The following is a 17,259-nucleotide window of genomic DNA, read 5'->3' on the forward strand; positions in this document are numbered from 1 at the left end:
TGTTGAAGAGCAATTCGGGGATGGTGATTGCATCTTTCAACATGGGCGAGCAGCTGTTCATAATGCACGGCCTGTGGTGGAGTGGTTATATGACAATAACATCCCTGTAATGGACTGGCCTGCACAGAGTCCTAACCTGAATGCTGCAGAACACCTTTGGGATGTTTTGGAATGCCGACTTCATGTCAGGCCTCACCAACTGACATTGATACCTCTCCTCAGTGCAGCACTCCATGAATGGGCTGCCATTCCCCAAGAAACCTTCGAGCACCTAACTGAACGTATGCCTGCGAGAGTGGACGCTGTCATCAAGGCTAATGGTGGGCCAACATCAGACTGAATTCCAGAATTACCAATCGAGGGTGTCACAAACTAGTAAGTCATTTTCAGCCAGGTGTCTGGCTACTTTTGATCACATAGTGTATGAAGGAGAAAATGCTTGCCCACAAGAGAAATGTGCTGCAACATCTGAATGTGAACATCGTCCAGCCATTGGGCAGAAGATTGGGATGAAGCGAGAGCATCATCTAGCTCCCTCATAGTAAAGGCAGCACTGTAATATTCATGATTCTGAGAGGAGAAGGGTACCACCTGAGCTGTCTCCATTCGTTTCTGATGGAGGAAGGAAGGTTGCAAAATAGCGGCCTAAGATGTTGGAGACAGCATTAGGGTCCACAATAATGTTGTCTGCTACGGTCAGGTCAGAAATTGGGGAGTGGGCCTTGGTCCAGGAGAGCCGCCAGAGGTTGTCCCTACATGATGGAAGAGGGAATGAAACTGTTAAAACAACTAGTAAGTGAAATCCAGATAACTTTTTTGCTATCCTGAAAAATGTGATGACACTGTGCACGCAAGTGTTTATAATGAATATAGTTTGCCATGATAGGATGATGGTTGGGAACACAGAGAACAAGTCTCCATGCACAAATCGTGTTGCAGCGTGCCTCAGTCCACCAAGGGACTGGCACATGGTACGGTAAAGATGAAGTGCAGGATACGGAACATTCTATGGTGTTAAGGATAACTTTTGTAAGGTATTCCACCTGGTCATCACAACTGGGGAAATGTTGTTCATTGAAGGGTGCCAGGGAGGAGTAAAGCCTCCAGTCAGCCTTACGAAGCTGCCCATTGGGTTCACATAGAGGTGGGATAGGAGTCAGCAAACGGATAGCACATGGGAAATGGCCACTCAAGTTTGTGTCAAAGAGGACAAACCATTCGAGACGACGGGCACACTGGGCAGTACAGAATGAAGGGTCCAAATGGGAATAGATGTGCATGGATTTGAAACAAACATGGGTGCTCCACAGCGTTAAGACAAATGAGATCGAGTTGATTGAGGTCAGCCAATAGGGTACCTCTCTAGCAGGTTCTGGAAGAGTCCCAAAGGGGATGGTGTGCATTAAAGTCAATGAGTAGCAAAAAGGGGTGAGGGAGTTGACCAATAAGCTGGAAGAAGTCTGCCCTGGTGACACTGACATAGGGACGTAAACGGTACAAGGGTAAAAGGTGAAGCGAAGAAGGATAATGTAGACCACAACAACTTGCAGACAGGTGTTCAGGGAAATGGTGTGACTACGAACGTCATCCTAGATGAGCACAATGACTTCCCCACGAGATGGAATGCAGTCCTCAGGGTGGGGGGGTTCAAAGCAGAACGAAAAGAAATGGGAGAAGTCAAAGCAGTCACAAGGTTGCAATTTCGTTTCTTGAAGGTAGAAAACAAGCAGACACTGCAGCCATAATTCCTTCTTGTTGGATCTATGCTATGACTGTTCCTTTGGAGAAGAGTCATGATGGGGAAAGGGGAAGAAGGAACAAATGAAGGGTTGTCACCTCAGCGGATGCTGAGTGCCAGCCTTTGGAGACTCACTGCTACAGAGCATTGAGGCTGAAGGATTCTGTTCCACTACATCAAAAAAAGACACTGGCATCCTCTCTGGATTGGCCTGCGGCTTTCTGGGCAGAAAAACAGTGGGCAGTACACACCGGCGAAATGGAGGTCGGTTGGATGAGTGTAACACATGGTGACACCGTTTAAGAGGATCTCCAAGTCTGGGAAGGAGAAGACTCCTTGTTTTTGTCTGATTTCTTAGAGCCTTTATAGTTGGCAGATGAAGACTCAGATGCTTGTTGGGTGGAGGGACGTAAGAAGTCTCTGGGAGAGTATTTCTTTTGTCGTTTCCAGCCGGATGTAAAGCAGGTGATTTCACCACTGGGTGCAATTTGGTGGCTTGTTGCGCACCTGGAGGAGGAGACAGGGATGCAACTGTGATACTGGTTAATATTAGAAGTGCAATGCTGAATTTGCGGTTGGAAGCCTGTGTGGCCAAGTCCTTCGTGGAGTGAGGCACAGCAGACACAGTACTGTAAGTGCCAGATTGTAAAATGCGGGGCTTTCAACGAGCCAACAAGTTGCGAGTGATAGGGTAGGGTACTTTCTCCTTCACCTGGATCTTCTGGATGTCCCACTCATCGAAATACATAGGACATTTTCAAGATGAGGTTGCATGGTTACCATTGCAATTGATACAGCAAGGAGAAGGAGGCGAGCAATCACCCTCGTGAGTATCCCTATTATAAGTAACACATTGCCCTAATCAGGGAAGTAAGTTTGGCTTTCTCCTTAGGTGAGACCATCGAGCAGCCAAGTGTAAATAACACCACGTGAAAAAATTAGCATTCACTGGGCCTCAACACAACAGGATAGCTGTGGAGGAGTGAAACTGCAAGCAGATGTTGGGACTGAAACTCAAAATTGGTCTCCAAAAGCAAAGTTCCATTAGGTAAAAAAAAAACAGGATTTCACATGGCCTGCAACTGCGTCAACACATTTCTGAATAATAACCGGATATTGTGGCAATAGACTGTATGTGATACCATGACAAAATGAGGTGCAGCTGGGAGATTCTTTGAATCTTTAGCCTCATCTATTTATGTTTAGTAGATGTAGACTGAGATGGTGATTGGCTCATTGCAAGAAAATCCCCCATGATTCCCAGCGTCTGGTGCGCTCCTTCCAACTGGAGGGTCCCACCACCTTGGGTCACACCTCCCAAACTTCTGACAGAGGGACCAATTAGCAATTTGGGAAGGTAACAGCTCAGGCAATCACCCATCCCTGGGCCTGTCCTGGACCCAGGGGTCTGTGTAAATCCTACCTGTCAACCCACGGCTGGGAATTATACATTACTCAGTTACTTGTTATGCATCAATCACATGGGCCAACCTTCAGGAGTGCACAGGGAGGAAGAAGAAACATAGAGGAATCTCAAACGTTGAAGTGGAGTAAGGGTAGGTGATAAAATAAATAAATAAAAAAATAAGAAAAGATAAGAGGCTATTCTGATGTCAGGTTATTAAAACCGCAGAACACATTCCCAAAAATATTCCAGACATTTTTCCCATGGGTGAAGAAAAAGAATAAAAGAAAGACAGACATGCAGCATGGAAAGGGAAGATGTGCTGCTAAGGTTGGGTCCCCTTGGTTGCCAAGCACAAACTTACCAAGAGTATATGAGAAAAAGCTCTATCTTGAGAATGTCTTTATTGTCTCAAACCACTAGTTTTGGCAGCATATTACTGCCGTCTTCAGGCCCCATCACTGCCAAAAGAATATTAGAATTCCTTGCCGCATTTATTGAGAAGTCCTCGTTACTAGTACACATGGGCTAGCTTTCCTCAGGAGTCTTTCCTTGACACCATGTCACGGAACACAATAACAATAATAATAATAATAATAATAATAATAATAAAATTAAACCTGATATTGAAACTGAAACAGGACTGTGTAACTCCATGGAACTCCACATGTGATATGATTAGTAGATTTCACACAATGAAGACTGCTATATTAACTACTCCAGACATTGAAAATCAACAGCTAAAGAATTTCCCTGTTCAAGAGTGGGAAATTATTTCAAAATGCAAAGAAGTTTTACACATTTTCCATGTTGTTACAGAGTCTCATTGCTCAGAAAACCATGTTTCTTTGTCAAAAGTATCCATTTTTTGTGCCTTGCTTGACAAATTAAATTGATACTTAACAGAACAAAACAGAAGTTGTATTGAAGAATGATGGCAGACAATTAAGCATGAAATAAAGGCAAGATTTGGTGATGCTGAAACAGAAGAATTAATTGCTCAAGTAACATAGCTACATCCAAGGAGCAAGTCTCGTGGTATAACACCTAGATATGCAGAAAAGGCAACAGGTGGCCTCAAGCAGATGTGTGCTACGATTAAGTTAAATACTAACCAAAACCATCAAGACATTAATGCAAACAATGAAGAGTCTCTCAGGTCACTATGAATATCAGTCAATGCTTTGGGGAAAATTTAATCAATAGGTTAAGAATTTGCATGCTCCACAAAATCCTGCTGCATTGAGTGCTATAGAAACAGATAAATATATTACTGAAGAATTACTTGACAGGACTCAAGATCCTCTTATCTGGCGTAAGGAATGAAGAGATGTTTATCCACTTCTCTATAAAGTGATGCTGAAACAGCATTGTATTGCTGCCACCTCTGTACCATGTGAGACAATTTTCTCCAAGATGGGCCAAATAATTAGTGGGGGATGGAGCGGACTAAAGCCTGAAAAATTACCCCAAATAATATTTATAGCTCACAATTTGAAATAACTGAATTACATTGCTGAGTCAATATGTAATTTCTTACATAGCCAATACTCATAATTATTTTAAAATATTGATTGATTAAAAGTATTTTTAACAGTAAGAACTAATAATTAACAAAGACTTAATTTTGTAGAAATAACTGAAAAATACTAATGTGATTAGGGTGACATGCATAGTAATTGAGAACTGTGATTTTATAATGCGACAAAGTGTTTGTGATTTTCTGATAGAAAAATATAATTTTATCACAGTTGACAATCTCTTATTAAAAAAATCAGTACTATCTGTTAATAAGTTATTGGCTGCACATTACGTAACTCCTGTGTAACACAACTGCAATCCTTCTCGATAAGAGAAGATTAACTCCATAGATACACTTCGTCTGCTGGCTGTAGAGCCAAACCAATACAGGTGCAATGGACATGGATTCACTCCACAAATATGTTCCGTCCCGACTGGCTGTAGAGCCAGACCCATACAGGTCCAGTGAGCATCGAACCTGGGTTCATGTCCACAGAGCTGGATGCAGTTTAGGATCCTACTCCTTTAAAATCTTGGACCAACCCACATCTAACTATAGAGCAATCTGGCATACCAAAAGAAGACAGGAAGAGGAAAGTTGAAATTTTAAGCCCCACATTTAAAAGATCATTCACACAAGGACTGTACATACATAGCATCTTCTGATCGCCACACAAAATCCCATGCGGAGGACATAGAAATAGGCATCCCTGGTACTGTAAAGCAGCTGAAAGAGTTGGAAACAAATAAGCCACCATGTCCAAAGCTCAGTATAACAGAGAGTACTCCTCGACACTAGCCCTCAACTTAGCTTGAATTTCGTAAATCTCTTGTCCATTAGAATGTCCCAAGCAACTGGACAAAAGCACTGGTGATTCTAGTATACAAGAAGAGTAAAAGAAAAGACTCACAAAATTACAAACCAATGTCCTTAACATCATTTTGCTGCACAATTCTAGAGCACATTTTAAGTCTGAATATAATAAATTTTCTTGAGAGACTTAAAAAGCATCACTCATAGGAAACTCAGCTTGCAGAATAGGTTCACCAGTATGAGAGTGGTTTGAAGTCTTTGTACATAATTGAACCTAGTATGTAGTTCTGGACAGTGAGTGACCATCAGAGACAAAAGTATCATCAAAGATGTGCCAGGGAAGTATAACAGGACCATGCTTATCATCTATATAATTAAATAATCTGACAGGCAGGATGAGCAGCAATCTGAGACTGTCTGCTGATGATGCAGTATTATTCAGGAAAATAACGTCTTTTAGAGACTGTAGAAGAATTGAGATACAATTTCTATTTGGTGTGATGACTAGCAACTTACTCTAAATGTGAGAAAAAGTAAGTTAATGAAGACGAGTAGGAAAAAACTATCCTATAGTGTACGATTACAGTGTTAGCAGTGTTCTGTTCGATCACAGGTATTAAATATCTTGGCACAATACTGGAAAGTGGCAGGAAATGGAACAAGCACATAGGGTTAATTGCAGGGAAGGTGAATGGTTGACTTCGGTTTATTGAGAGAACCCCATGCTATCTATAAAGGAGAACACATACAGAACACTTGTGTGACTCATTCTTGAGTACTGCTTGAGATCCCACCAGGTCAGATTAAAAGTGACCATCAAAGCAATTCAGAGGCTTGTTTCTAAAACCGTTACTGGTATGTTCGATCAACACATGAGTTTTACAAAAATTTTCCATGAATGCAAATGGGAACCCCGGAGGGAAGAAAACATTATTTTTACAAAACACTACTGAGAAAATTTAGAGAACGGGCATCCACACAGTATATTACTTTTGGAGTACTTACGCAGATAAAAACATTGAAAACATCATCGAATTCCCTCTGCTGATTGATCTTAAGGAATTAGAATTCTTCCTGGTCAGAGTCAATTGCTTTGGGAAATGTATGCCCCCAGATATCAAAAGCATCAAAATCTCACAACCTCACGAGAGAAAAGAACCACATCCAGCCTAGTTAACGAAAACCAGAAATGGTTGACTGGTGGAAAAAATTCAGGCAGTAGCAGTTTTTTAAACATGGAAGGAGGAAGTGCCATAAACAACATACTAAAAATCCTGAGTGATGGGGTGAGTGTTGGTGTGTGAGGGTATTTAAAGATAACATTTTTATATTTTTCTTGAATAACTCATAAAACGCGGCTTCTAGCAAGAAGCAGTATAAAATTAAACTGCATTAAATTTCCTAAAAAAAGTTCCTGTTCATTTTTTCTCTAGGACTAATAGCCTCCGTGTTGCAGGGGATGTGAAAAGCCCAATTATTAGAGATACATTGTTTTAATGATATAAAATTAATGGTTTATCTTTAAATGATGTAGGTTAAAAGCAAATATTAAATGTGCATAACATGTCCAAGTGCAATAGAACTGTATTGAGGGATTGAGAGATAAATATTGTGTTCTTGGGCTGTAACAGAGTGGAAGGAGAAAGGGGCAGGGGGGGGGGGGAATATGTGGGTTAGATGCACAAAGGTAGGTAGGTCTCTGGGTTATGTTCATGCACTTTCCTACTTCAAAGGTCTGCAACACTGAGATCAAGCAGGTGATTCCCTAATGTCCACTCCATTACATCATAAGAAGCAACTGCAAGTGTTTCACTTAGTTATACCGATCCTCCACTGTGCAGCTTATGAATCACTAGTGACATATTGTGTTGACATGTCCAGAGGAAGCATTTCTTTTCCATGAAGTGCACTGATGATTCTAACGCAAGTAATGCATATAGACAGAATCTGGGTTGACCGAAGCATCCAATCCCACCTGTCAGTTTTGACCCATGACGTAAGGCTGTTGTGGTGTGTGACGTCATGTCGGCACGGAGTTTGGTTTGTGAGTGTGGCATGTTTGTAGCTGTCATCGTGTTGCTGTTCATGGTGCCCTCTGGTTAAGGGGTTTCGTATTGTGTGGTGTATTGGGTTCAGTTTGGTGTTACTGCTTGTTCTGGCTGGTTCTCGTTTTTGCTGTGTGTGGAGAGGAATTGTTTTCAGTGAGGTAATGATTTAGTGTTTTCGTGTGAAAGTTATTGAAGTGCTGTTCACTGCTGGTCAAGTGTTAATTTGAGCAAATTAATTTGTTCCTGCTCTTGTTAGGTATGGATATGACGGATAAAATTAATAGTGTGCGCTTGCATGCTATGATGGGGGAGAGTCCGTTGGAGTTGATTAAATTTTTGCAGCTGTTTGGCTTGTTGGCAGAGGTTGTGAAGTGTGCTGTTTGTGGGCACGACATGACATTGGCAAAAGTTATGGCATCTCAGTTGGGCATGCGCGAGATTGTGTTGTTGATGTACTACTTTTGTTATAAATCCTCTCACAGTTTTTGCATGCATGAGACTGGTGTGAGTGAGAGGAGTGTGCTTCACTGGTTTTCGTTTTGTCGTGAAGTATGTTCTGAGTTTATTAAGTACAGGGGTAAGTTGGATGGGCCTGGGGTTGTGGTGGAGGTGGACGAGTCGCAGTTTGGGAAAAGGAAGTATGGGAGAGGTGGTTGGTCTCTGGGTGAGAGGGGCTGTTGCACTGAGAGATGGGTGTTCGGAATGTGTTTTTAGGGTTGTGGAGGGGCGGTCTAAGAGGGAATTAGTTGGGTTGATTGATTTTATAGAACCAGGTTCTACTGCAGTTTCTCATGCTTTTTCTTCTTATAGGGGGTTGGGTGAGAGGGGGTACAATCATTTAGTAGTGAACCAGAGTTTAGAGTTTAAAAATTATGAGACAGGGGCTTGTACGAATACCATAGAGGGGATGTGGGGGACCATTAAGTCATATCTTGGGAGGGGGAAGAGGCGCTCTTCTAACCTTCAGTCTCATTTAGATGAGTACTGTTGGCAGAAGAGCAGCCCTAAGGGCTTTTGTTTTTTTTCGGGTTTTTTAAAGGGCTATCAGTAAGATGTACAGGCCAAAGGCAGGTGGTTAGGGTGGTTTGTGCGGGTGGGTGGCTGCAGCTCGGGGGGGGGGGGGGGGGATAGTTGTTGGTAGCGTTTGTGAAGGGGGGAGGGAGGGGGGAGTGTGTTGGTTTGTGATTTAGTTTTTGTTGAGTTGTTGTGGGCAATTTAGATTTGTTTACTTTGTGTTTGTTTTTTGTTTATGGGTATTTTATTTTGTGGTGAGGGGGGAGGTTGGGTTGGGGGATGGGGTGTGGGTGGGTTCGGTCTTTCTTTTGGTTGTGTATTTTTTTGTTGGTGTGTGGGTGTGTGTATGTATGGATGAGTGTGTTTGTGGCTGGGTGTGTGCCTGTGTGTGATTGTGGTGGCTGACCTAGGTTGTGGCACCAGAACTTTGTTGTGGTAAGTTTTTATTTTCCTTGTTTTTAGTGTATTTGTTGGGTGTTGTTGTGGCTGGTGGGGTGGTTCTGAGTTGTGTGGTTTGTTGCATTGGCGATTTGGTATTGTGTGTTGGTTTGTAGGTATGTAGTTGAAGGGACGTTTTAAACTCCAATTTGTGTTTGTATCTGTGGGTTTTTTGGTATTGGGAGTCGCTGTTGACCTATGTGGGTGAAGGGAACTGTTCGATTCCAATGGGTGGTTGTGGCTGTTCCGGTATCAGGAGTTGCTGTTGAGCTATATAGGTCAAGGGAAGTGTCCAATTCCAGAGTTTTGTGTTGTCTGTTTATTTAGTCATTTTGTGTGGTTTGGTATGGTGGTGTGTGTCTAAATTTGTTTATATTTACTTTGTCCCCACCCAAAAAACCCCCAATTTCCCAAGCTTGTCCCGTTACCAGAATGAGATTTTCACTCTGCAGCGGAGTGTGCGCTGATATGAAACTTCCTGGCAGATTAAAACTGTGTGCTGGACCGGTACCTCGTCTCCTACCTTCCAAACTTTACAGAAGCTCTCCTGTCCCGTTAGTTTCATTAGGTTTTTTTGTGGAATGTGTGTGTGTTGGTTTTTCAATGTATTTTTGTGTTTGTTGTCATTTTTACGTAATGACGTCATAGGCACCATATTGGAGTGGTAATGTATGGTCATTTCCATCATATTTGTGACGTCATGGGTCAAAGCAGACAGGTGGAATCGGACGCTTCCGTATTTTGCAGAATCTAAGTAAATCTCTGCATGCTGTTCTGCACTGCTAGAGAGGACATTGTTCTTCCAGTAGTGCTCTCTGAGCTTCAGTTTACTGACAAACTATACCTCTCCAGCATTTTCTGTCCACGTCTCTTGTGTGAGAAGACAAAATAAGCTGGAGCTGTCAACAGTCTACCACATTGAAGAGCCTGCTCAATGTGTAACATGGTGTCAATATGTATTTCTCAATGCTGATTTTGTTGTCTCCACTATCACTCTCTAGAACACTTTTCATGGTATGAAGGGCATCAAATGCATTGCCCCTTCCTCAGCTCTTTCAAGACTCAAAATGTTAAGAGGTTTAAATTGTCTCCCTCTGCAAGAGAAGGTTGCCTAGGTGTTTTAGAACTTCTGATATTTCAACATAATCCAAGCAATGTTGCTGCAGCAGATTACTGTCCTAAACTTGAAAATGATCAGTCCCATTCCATCACACACATCCACACCCATCTTAAAAGAAATACTGTGGATGTGTGGTAAGTGGCTGGACTCTGTTCAGGCCATTCTGCAAGTGCCAGCAATACCTGAACGGAAAAGATATATGCATTCTACCAGTAACACATTTAATGGTGAGAGATGAGCAGTAATTTTCTGGTCATTCATTACTTCACCACATGGCTTTAAAATACACTGTCAATGATAGACAGCAGCAATGTGCCACACTTACCAATACAATCCCTTTCCCACTAACACTACATAGGTCACTGACAAATTTACAATCACAAATTAAACACTTCTCAGTCACTGTTTACAGGAATATATTTTACATAGAAGTTCACTTAACAATTGCAAGTAAGTAATCATTTAATGAATTGAAAATGACTCCACTATAAATTAACACATGCTCCAGTGAAGTTATTAATTTGTCTGTTCACATAACAGAAATGGACAGGAAATGCGTGGGGAGCAGAGTCAGTCTGTAAATTGAAAATCAACCATTGCTCATCGGAGAAGAATTCTTTCCCATAAAAACACTGCATCTGCCTTACAAGATGATTAAGAATAAATTTACCTTGTAGCACAGTAGAAGAGTGTGCAGATATTTATATAGATTTTGTCCATATGCAACACTTGGGTTAGCATGATTAGTAGCTCATACCTGTATTCAATGTAGTGTTAACACACTTTGTGGAAAATAAACATCACTTGGGCATGTCTGTGCACTTTGTCACCAGCGATTCATAACGTGCGCTGTGGAGGGTTGATGTAACTTCATGAAACACCATGTAGTTGCTTCTTGTCACACAGTGGGGATTACGGAAGTGTCCGATTCCACCGGTCTGCTTTGACCCATCATATGGCGGAAATGGCTATTCTAAGTGTCTCCAATATGGCGCCTATGACGTGACTACATACAAACAGCAACAAACAGAAAAATACATATAAATAAGACAATAACATCTCCCTCCTAAAATACAATGAAACTAACGGGACAACCATGAGGGGGGGGGGGGATGATGATGATGATGATGATGATGATGATGATAATGATAATGATGATGATGATGTCCCATATGCCGAGGAGCGTAGGGGACGGTGTGGGAGAGGACGACCCCACCACTGTACTAGGCAAGGTCCTAGTGGAGGTTGTTTGCCATTGCCTTCCTCCGACTGTAATGGGGATGAATGACGATGATGATGATGAAGATGACAAAACAACACCCAGTCATCTCAAGGCAGGAAAACTCCCTGACCCCGCCGGGAATCAAACCCAGGATCCCGTGCACGGTAAGCAAGAACGCTACTGCAAGATCACGAGCTGCAGACATGGGAAATTGGAGATTTTTGGGAGGGAACAAGCTAAGTATAACAGTAAAAAAAAGCACACCATGATCCCAAAACACACAAAATGACAAACAAAAAAAAAAAAAAAAACATAAAACTATGAAAATTGGAATCAGTCATTTCCATTGACCTATACAGGTAAACCATAACTATTGATACGAAAAAACAACACCTACAACTATGAAAAACAAAACAAAAACCACAAACCCCAACATCTCAAAAATTCAAAAGTCAAACATCATAAACTCTGCACCATAATGACATCACACGCCACAACACCCTTACGTTATGGGGTCAGAGCAGATGGGGGAATCGGACGCTTCCATTGACCCACACAGTGGGATGTATGAAGTGTGTCAGCACCTGCTTGATCTTCATTTGGAGAACTATCAAGTTGGGAAGGGCACAAACACAATCCGGTGACCTACCTCCCCTCATGTTTCTACCCCACATACCTTCCACCCTATTACATCCCTGAAACACAATTTACCCTTTAATAAATCTCTACGGCACTTGAACGTGGTACGCACTTTTAATTTTTGTTTTTAACCCACTTCGTTTAAAGATAAACATTAATTGTACACTGTTAAAACAATATGTTTATTAACTGCAATTTTTCTATACCCTGCAATGTGGAAACTATTAGTGCAAAAGAAAAAATGAATAGGATTTTTTTTGCAGGAAATTTGATTTAATTTAATTTTGTATTGGGAACATTTTCATTAGAGTTATTCAAGGAAGGCATAAAATGGTACCCTTTAAACATCCCCCCACCCCATCCAAATTCTCATATCCCATCAGTCAGACTTTTTTATAGACCAAGATAAGTTTAAGGACATAAATGCTTATCGTGTTGAGAATGGTCTTTCAGATCATGGCGCACAGCTAGTTGCAGTACATGACATAGCTCCATGCAGTATATCAAATCAGACTTTCAAAGCAGTGCGTTCAATTAACAATATAAATATGGCAAACTTTAGGGAAAGCCTACAGCAGCTAGACTGGGATGAAGTGTATAAGGAACCCATTGCAAACTTGAAATATAACTTATTTCACGATACATTTTTAAGGGTATTTGAAAATTGTTTTCCCAAGAAAACAGTTAAACATAATTCCAAGAAAACATATAAAAAACCTTGGCTAACTAAAGGAATAAGAATATGTTGCAACTGTAAAAGAGAACTGTATCTAGCAGCAAAAGGGAGTACTGACCTCGAAATTGTTCAATATTATAAAAACTATTGTGCAGTACTAAGAAAAGTTATTAAAAAGTCCAGAAGCATGTGTGTATCATGTCTGAGATCAGTAACTCTGATAATAGAGTTAAAACAATTTGGAATATTATTGAAAGGGGAACAGGGCAACCAAGAGTACAGGAAGACTTTAGTGCCATAAAACTGAATGACAAGTGTACTAACAAACAATCAGAAATTGAAAATATTTTCAATAATCATTTTTTAAATGTTGTGGAGAAAAAAAGGATCTAGAACTTCACTAGAAGAGGCTAGGCTACTAATAGAAGAGGCCATACCTGTGCAGTTTGAAACAACTGTAATTCCACCAACCTCTACCTCTGAAATCAGTAAAATAATACACTCCCTGAAAAGTAAAAGCTCTTACGGAATTGATGGCATTTCCAGCAAGGTACTTAAAGCTTGTTCCCCACAGATAAGTAGGATTCTCAGCCACGTATGTAACAGCTCTTTGGAGCAGGGTGTTTTCACCGATAGACTGAAATATGCTATTGTAAAACCATAGTATAAAAAGGGAGTTACGTCGGATGTCAACAACTACCACCCAATTTCTCTTTTGACAGCTCCATCAAAAATTTTTGAGAAAGTAATGTATTCAAGAGTAGCCTCCCATATTTGCAAAAATAAAGTACTAACAAAATGTCAGTTTGGTTTTCAGACAGGCTTTTCAACAGAAAATGCTATATACGCTTTCACTGATCAAATATTAAATGCTCTGAATAACCGGACATCACCCATTGGTATTTTTTGTGATCTCTCAAAGGCCTTTGATTGTGTAAATCATGGAATTCTTTTAGATAAGCTAAATCATTATGGTTCAAGGGGGGCAGTGCACAAGTGGTTTAATTCATACTTAACTGGAAGATTGCAGAAAGTTGAAATAAGTGGTTCATGTAATGTTAAAAAAACAGCTGATTCCTCAAACTGGGGGGGCTATCAAGTACGGGGTCCCACAGGGTTTGGTCTTAGGTCCTTTACTGTTCTTGATATACATTAATGACCTACCATTCCACATTGCTGAAGATGCAAAGTTAGTTCTCTTTGCTGATGATACAAGTATAGTAATAACAAAAACCAAGAACTAAGTGATGTAATTGTAAATGATGTTTTTCACAAAATTATTAAGTGGTTCTCAGCAAACGGACTCTCTTTAAATTTTGATAAAACACAGTATATACAGTTCTGTATAGTAAATGGCACAACTCCAGTAATAAATATAGACTTTGAACAGAAGTCTGTAGCTAAGGTAGAATTTTCAAAAATTTTAGGTGTGTCCATTGATGAGAGGTTAAACTAGAAGCAACATATTGATGGTCTGCTGAAACGTCTGAGTTCAGCTACGTACGCTACTAGGGTTATTGCAAATTTTGGTGATAAGAATCTCAGTAAATTAGCTTACTATGCCTGCTTTCATTCACTGCTTTCGTATGGCATCATATTATGGGGTAATTCATCGTTAAGTAGAAAAGTATTCATTGCTCAAAAACGTGTAATCAGAATAATTGCTGGAGCCCACCCACGGTCATCCTGCAGACATCTATTTAAGGATCTAGGGATCCTCACAGTAGATATATTCACTTATGAAATTTGTTGTTAATAATCCAACCCAGTTCAAAAGTAATAGCAGTGTGCATAGCTATAACACCAGGAGAAAGGATGATCTTCACTATGCAGGGTTAAATCTGATTTTGGCACAGAAAGGGGTAAATTATGCTGCCACAAAAGTCTTTGGTCACCTACCAAACAGCATCAAAAGCCTGACAGATAGCCAACTAACATTTAAAAATAAATTAAAAGAATTTCTAGATGACAACTCCTTCTATTCATTGGCTGAATTTTTAGATATAAATTAAGGGAAAAAAAACAACTTCTTAAACATTAATGTCATGCAATATTTTGTGTAATGTAATATCTTGTACAGACATCTTTTATTAACCTGACATGTTCCACATCATTACGAAGTGTCGTATTCATGATCTATGGAACAAGTATTACTCTAATCTAATCTAATCTATTCAGTATGTTGTTCGTGGCACTCTCTCCTACCACATTTACAACTATGCGAATGTTTTCCCTAAATTTCCTTTGTTGTCTGGAATAGGCTGGCTAACAAGTTGTTGATCACTTAAAGCTCTTGTGCTGTGCTGTCCCTTGCCTTGTCAGGCATGACCTCAGTGAATCATTATTCCTCACCACTGATGCCTCCAAACACAGTAATTGTACAGTTTTACCACACAAAGACTGCTGTAGGAGAAGGGTTAAAAAATGTGGATGGGGGATAAAGTTACAGAAGAAAATACTCAACTGGAAACGTTGAGAACGTGACATAATCTTTTTAAGAGATACCTATATGCAGTGTTCATTTTATGATTTTACTGCTTGTTTTAATGTAACCTTACAAAAAATGAAAACATAGTATATATTAAATTTCTTACCATTTCATCTTCAAGAACTACCCCTGGCATTGTCAGAAGCTCACGATCAGGGGCATATGTACCAGGTGGTGAAGTTGCTGCTGCTATTAGGGCCTTGCGTGTGTGCTCTGTTGGGATCCAAGCATCACGACGCCTGTCTGCTTCACTTGGATGCTGTCCTGGTGGTGATGAAGGTGACAAGAATGAAATATCGTCATCTGTGGTGGCTGTTAAATCTGGAGAAGTCAGTACACTACTAGTTGTGTCACTTGGCATTTCAACAGACAAAATGTGGTTCCCACTACCACTAACACTACCAAGCATATCAAAAAATGCCTTTGCAGATGAAGGATTAGATGTATCAACAGCTGGTGACATTTCCTGTGATGCAAAGATCCGACAGACAGTAGGTTCATTTTCTCTTGGCAGTTTCGTTTGAGCAGCACCAAACAATGACTGTGACTGATTTGCACCAAACTGTTTCTGTGCCTGACCTGTAAATACTTGAGACTGGCTTGCACTAAACAGGTCCTGTGAACTGGAACTCTCACGAACACTGGTCATCATTGCCGGATTATTTGATGCTCCTGATAGCTGGTCGAAGAAGCTAGTTGCTGGCGACTGCGTTGTTTGTGAAAAATACTTACTTAAAGAAGGTTTATCATTTTTATCCGTAGAATTAGTTTGACTGACTTTCTCTGATTCATATCTGACCAAAAAATTTGACACGGCAGTGACATTAGCTTGTTTAAATCCTGAGGAATTCGTAGTGTGATCCACTGATAAAGTAGAAGTTTCAGTTTTTCCGTTTCTGTGAATGTTCATGTTTTATCTGCAGAAGAAAGAAGGAAATTACAATTGAATTACCATTCAATAACAATGATTATAAATAATTTGGATGCACAACATTTCCCCGAAATTATTTCTGTAGCTCATTAAGAACAGGACTAAAACGGAGATTTCATGTAAAATATGTAATTATTTGTCTGAGATTTTTACAACTGCTGTCATTCACCTCAGTCAAGTGAGTGCTCACGGTTTCTGTCCATTTTAATTATAATTGATAGTACCCGCAGCTGTCAAATGTGTACACTGTTTCATCGAATCGAATCCAATTGTGTTTGCAAACAGATACGATGACAATTGACTATAACTGTTGTCAGGTGAGTAATATCTGACAGCCAGCTATTACTTACAAATATGTAGTGTTGCTGCTTTTCGCTCGTTGGTAACTGTTCCCAAATTTCGGACTGTTGCAACACAATTAATGCTTTTATCTTCGACGCTTTCAAGGCCTTCGCTTGTTATTTCGTCACAGCGAGAAGCAAAACATCATGGCGAAAGAAGCGCAATGAGGAGCAGCAGGTAGCTGTTCAGAACATTTACCTTCAGTATTTGGACAGGTAAAGGTGTCACGACGATGCGTTGTACGTAAAGTGTGCTGTTACCTTACCTCGTACATACACGCAAACCTGTCGTGCGATTTTCCAAGTTTGTAACAATCTTTTGACGCTTTAAGCTGTTTCGTTTCTTTATGTTAACTTAAAAATGATGAGCGCAAGTTCGTTATTTGCGCATTATTGAACACAAGTGTTGACAGTGAATAGTTTGTGTGACTTTAAATTGTGTCCGTTTCGTTGTGAAATTATTTTTTCGGCCTTAGTTGGTTCCACCATTGGTTGTGTAAAATGTAAACATTGATTCTGTGGAGGTTTTAGATTGACAGGGGATGTAAGTTTTCAGTGATTTAATGTTACTTATGTTCGGTGTGTGGAATGCACGTGTTTGCACGAGGCCATCTGTCTCAATTTTCCTCGGAATTATTTGTTGCACTTGGTCCACCTTCCCCAGCCACAAACCAAGCTGGTGCTGCATTTACACATTTTTTTTTTTTTATTCATTCTGACGATGCTGGAAGTCATCTCAGAACAAATGTCAGCACATATACAGTATTACTGCTTACTGATTTTCATAAGTTGTGTTTGTCCAGTGGCAGTGACATAGAAAAAGTCCTACATTGTCTCCAGATTTATAGATACTTTGTAATTTCT

The 17,259-nt window shown here is 40.4% G+C and overlaps 2 protein-coding genes across 3 annotated transcripts in view; one reads left to right on the plus strand and one right to left on the minus strand.

Annotated features, from left to right (window-relative positions):
• The window catches only part of LOC126092601 (trafficking protein particle complex subunit 12), a 158,929-nt gene extending 142,390 nt beyond the window's left edge, over window positions 1-16,539 (minus strand). Inside the window, exons 1-2 of one of the 2 annotated variants that reach the window (XM_049908298.1) lie at window positions 16,405-16,539; window positions 15,230-16,040 (exon numbers count right to left, since the gene is read on the minus strand). In XM_049908298.1, the coding sequence (XP_049764255.1) occupies window positions 15,230-16,033 (804 nt within the window). In that variant the 5' untranslated portion in view covers window positions 16,034-16,040; window positions 16,405-16,539. The other variant, XM_049908299.1, reaches the window with a different exon arrangement.
• LOC126092602 (CCAAT/enhancer-binding protein gamma-like) overlaps window positions 16,486-17,259 on the plus strand; it is a 64,040-nt gene continuing 63,266 nt past the window's right edge. Inside the window, exon 1 of the mRNA XM_049908300.1 lies at window positions 16,486-16,611. The gene's annotated coding sequence lies outside the window, so the exon portion shown is untranslated. The remainder of the gene's footprint in view (window positions 16,612-17,259) is intronic.

The sequence above is a fragment of the Schistocerca cancellata genome, chromosome 7 (assembly GCF_023864275.1).
Source record: "Schistocerca cancellata isolate TAMUIC-IGC-003103 chromosome 7, iqSchCanc2.1, whole genome shotgun sequence".
In the NCBI taxonomy this organism is placed as follows: Eukaryota; Metazoa; Arthropoda; class Insecta; order Orthoptera; family Acrididae; genus Schistocerca; species Schistocerca cancellata.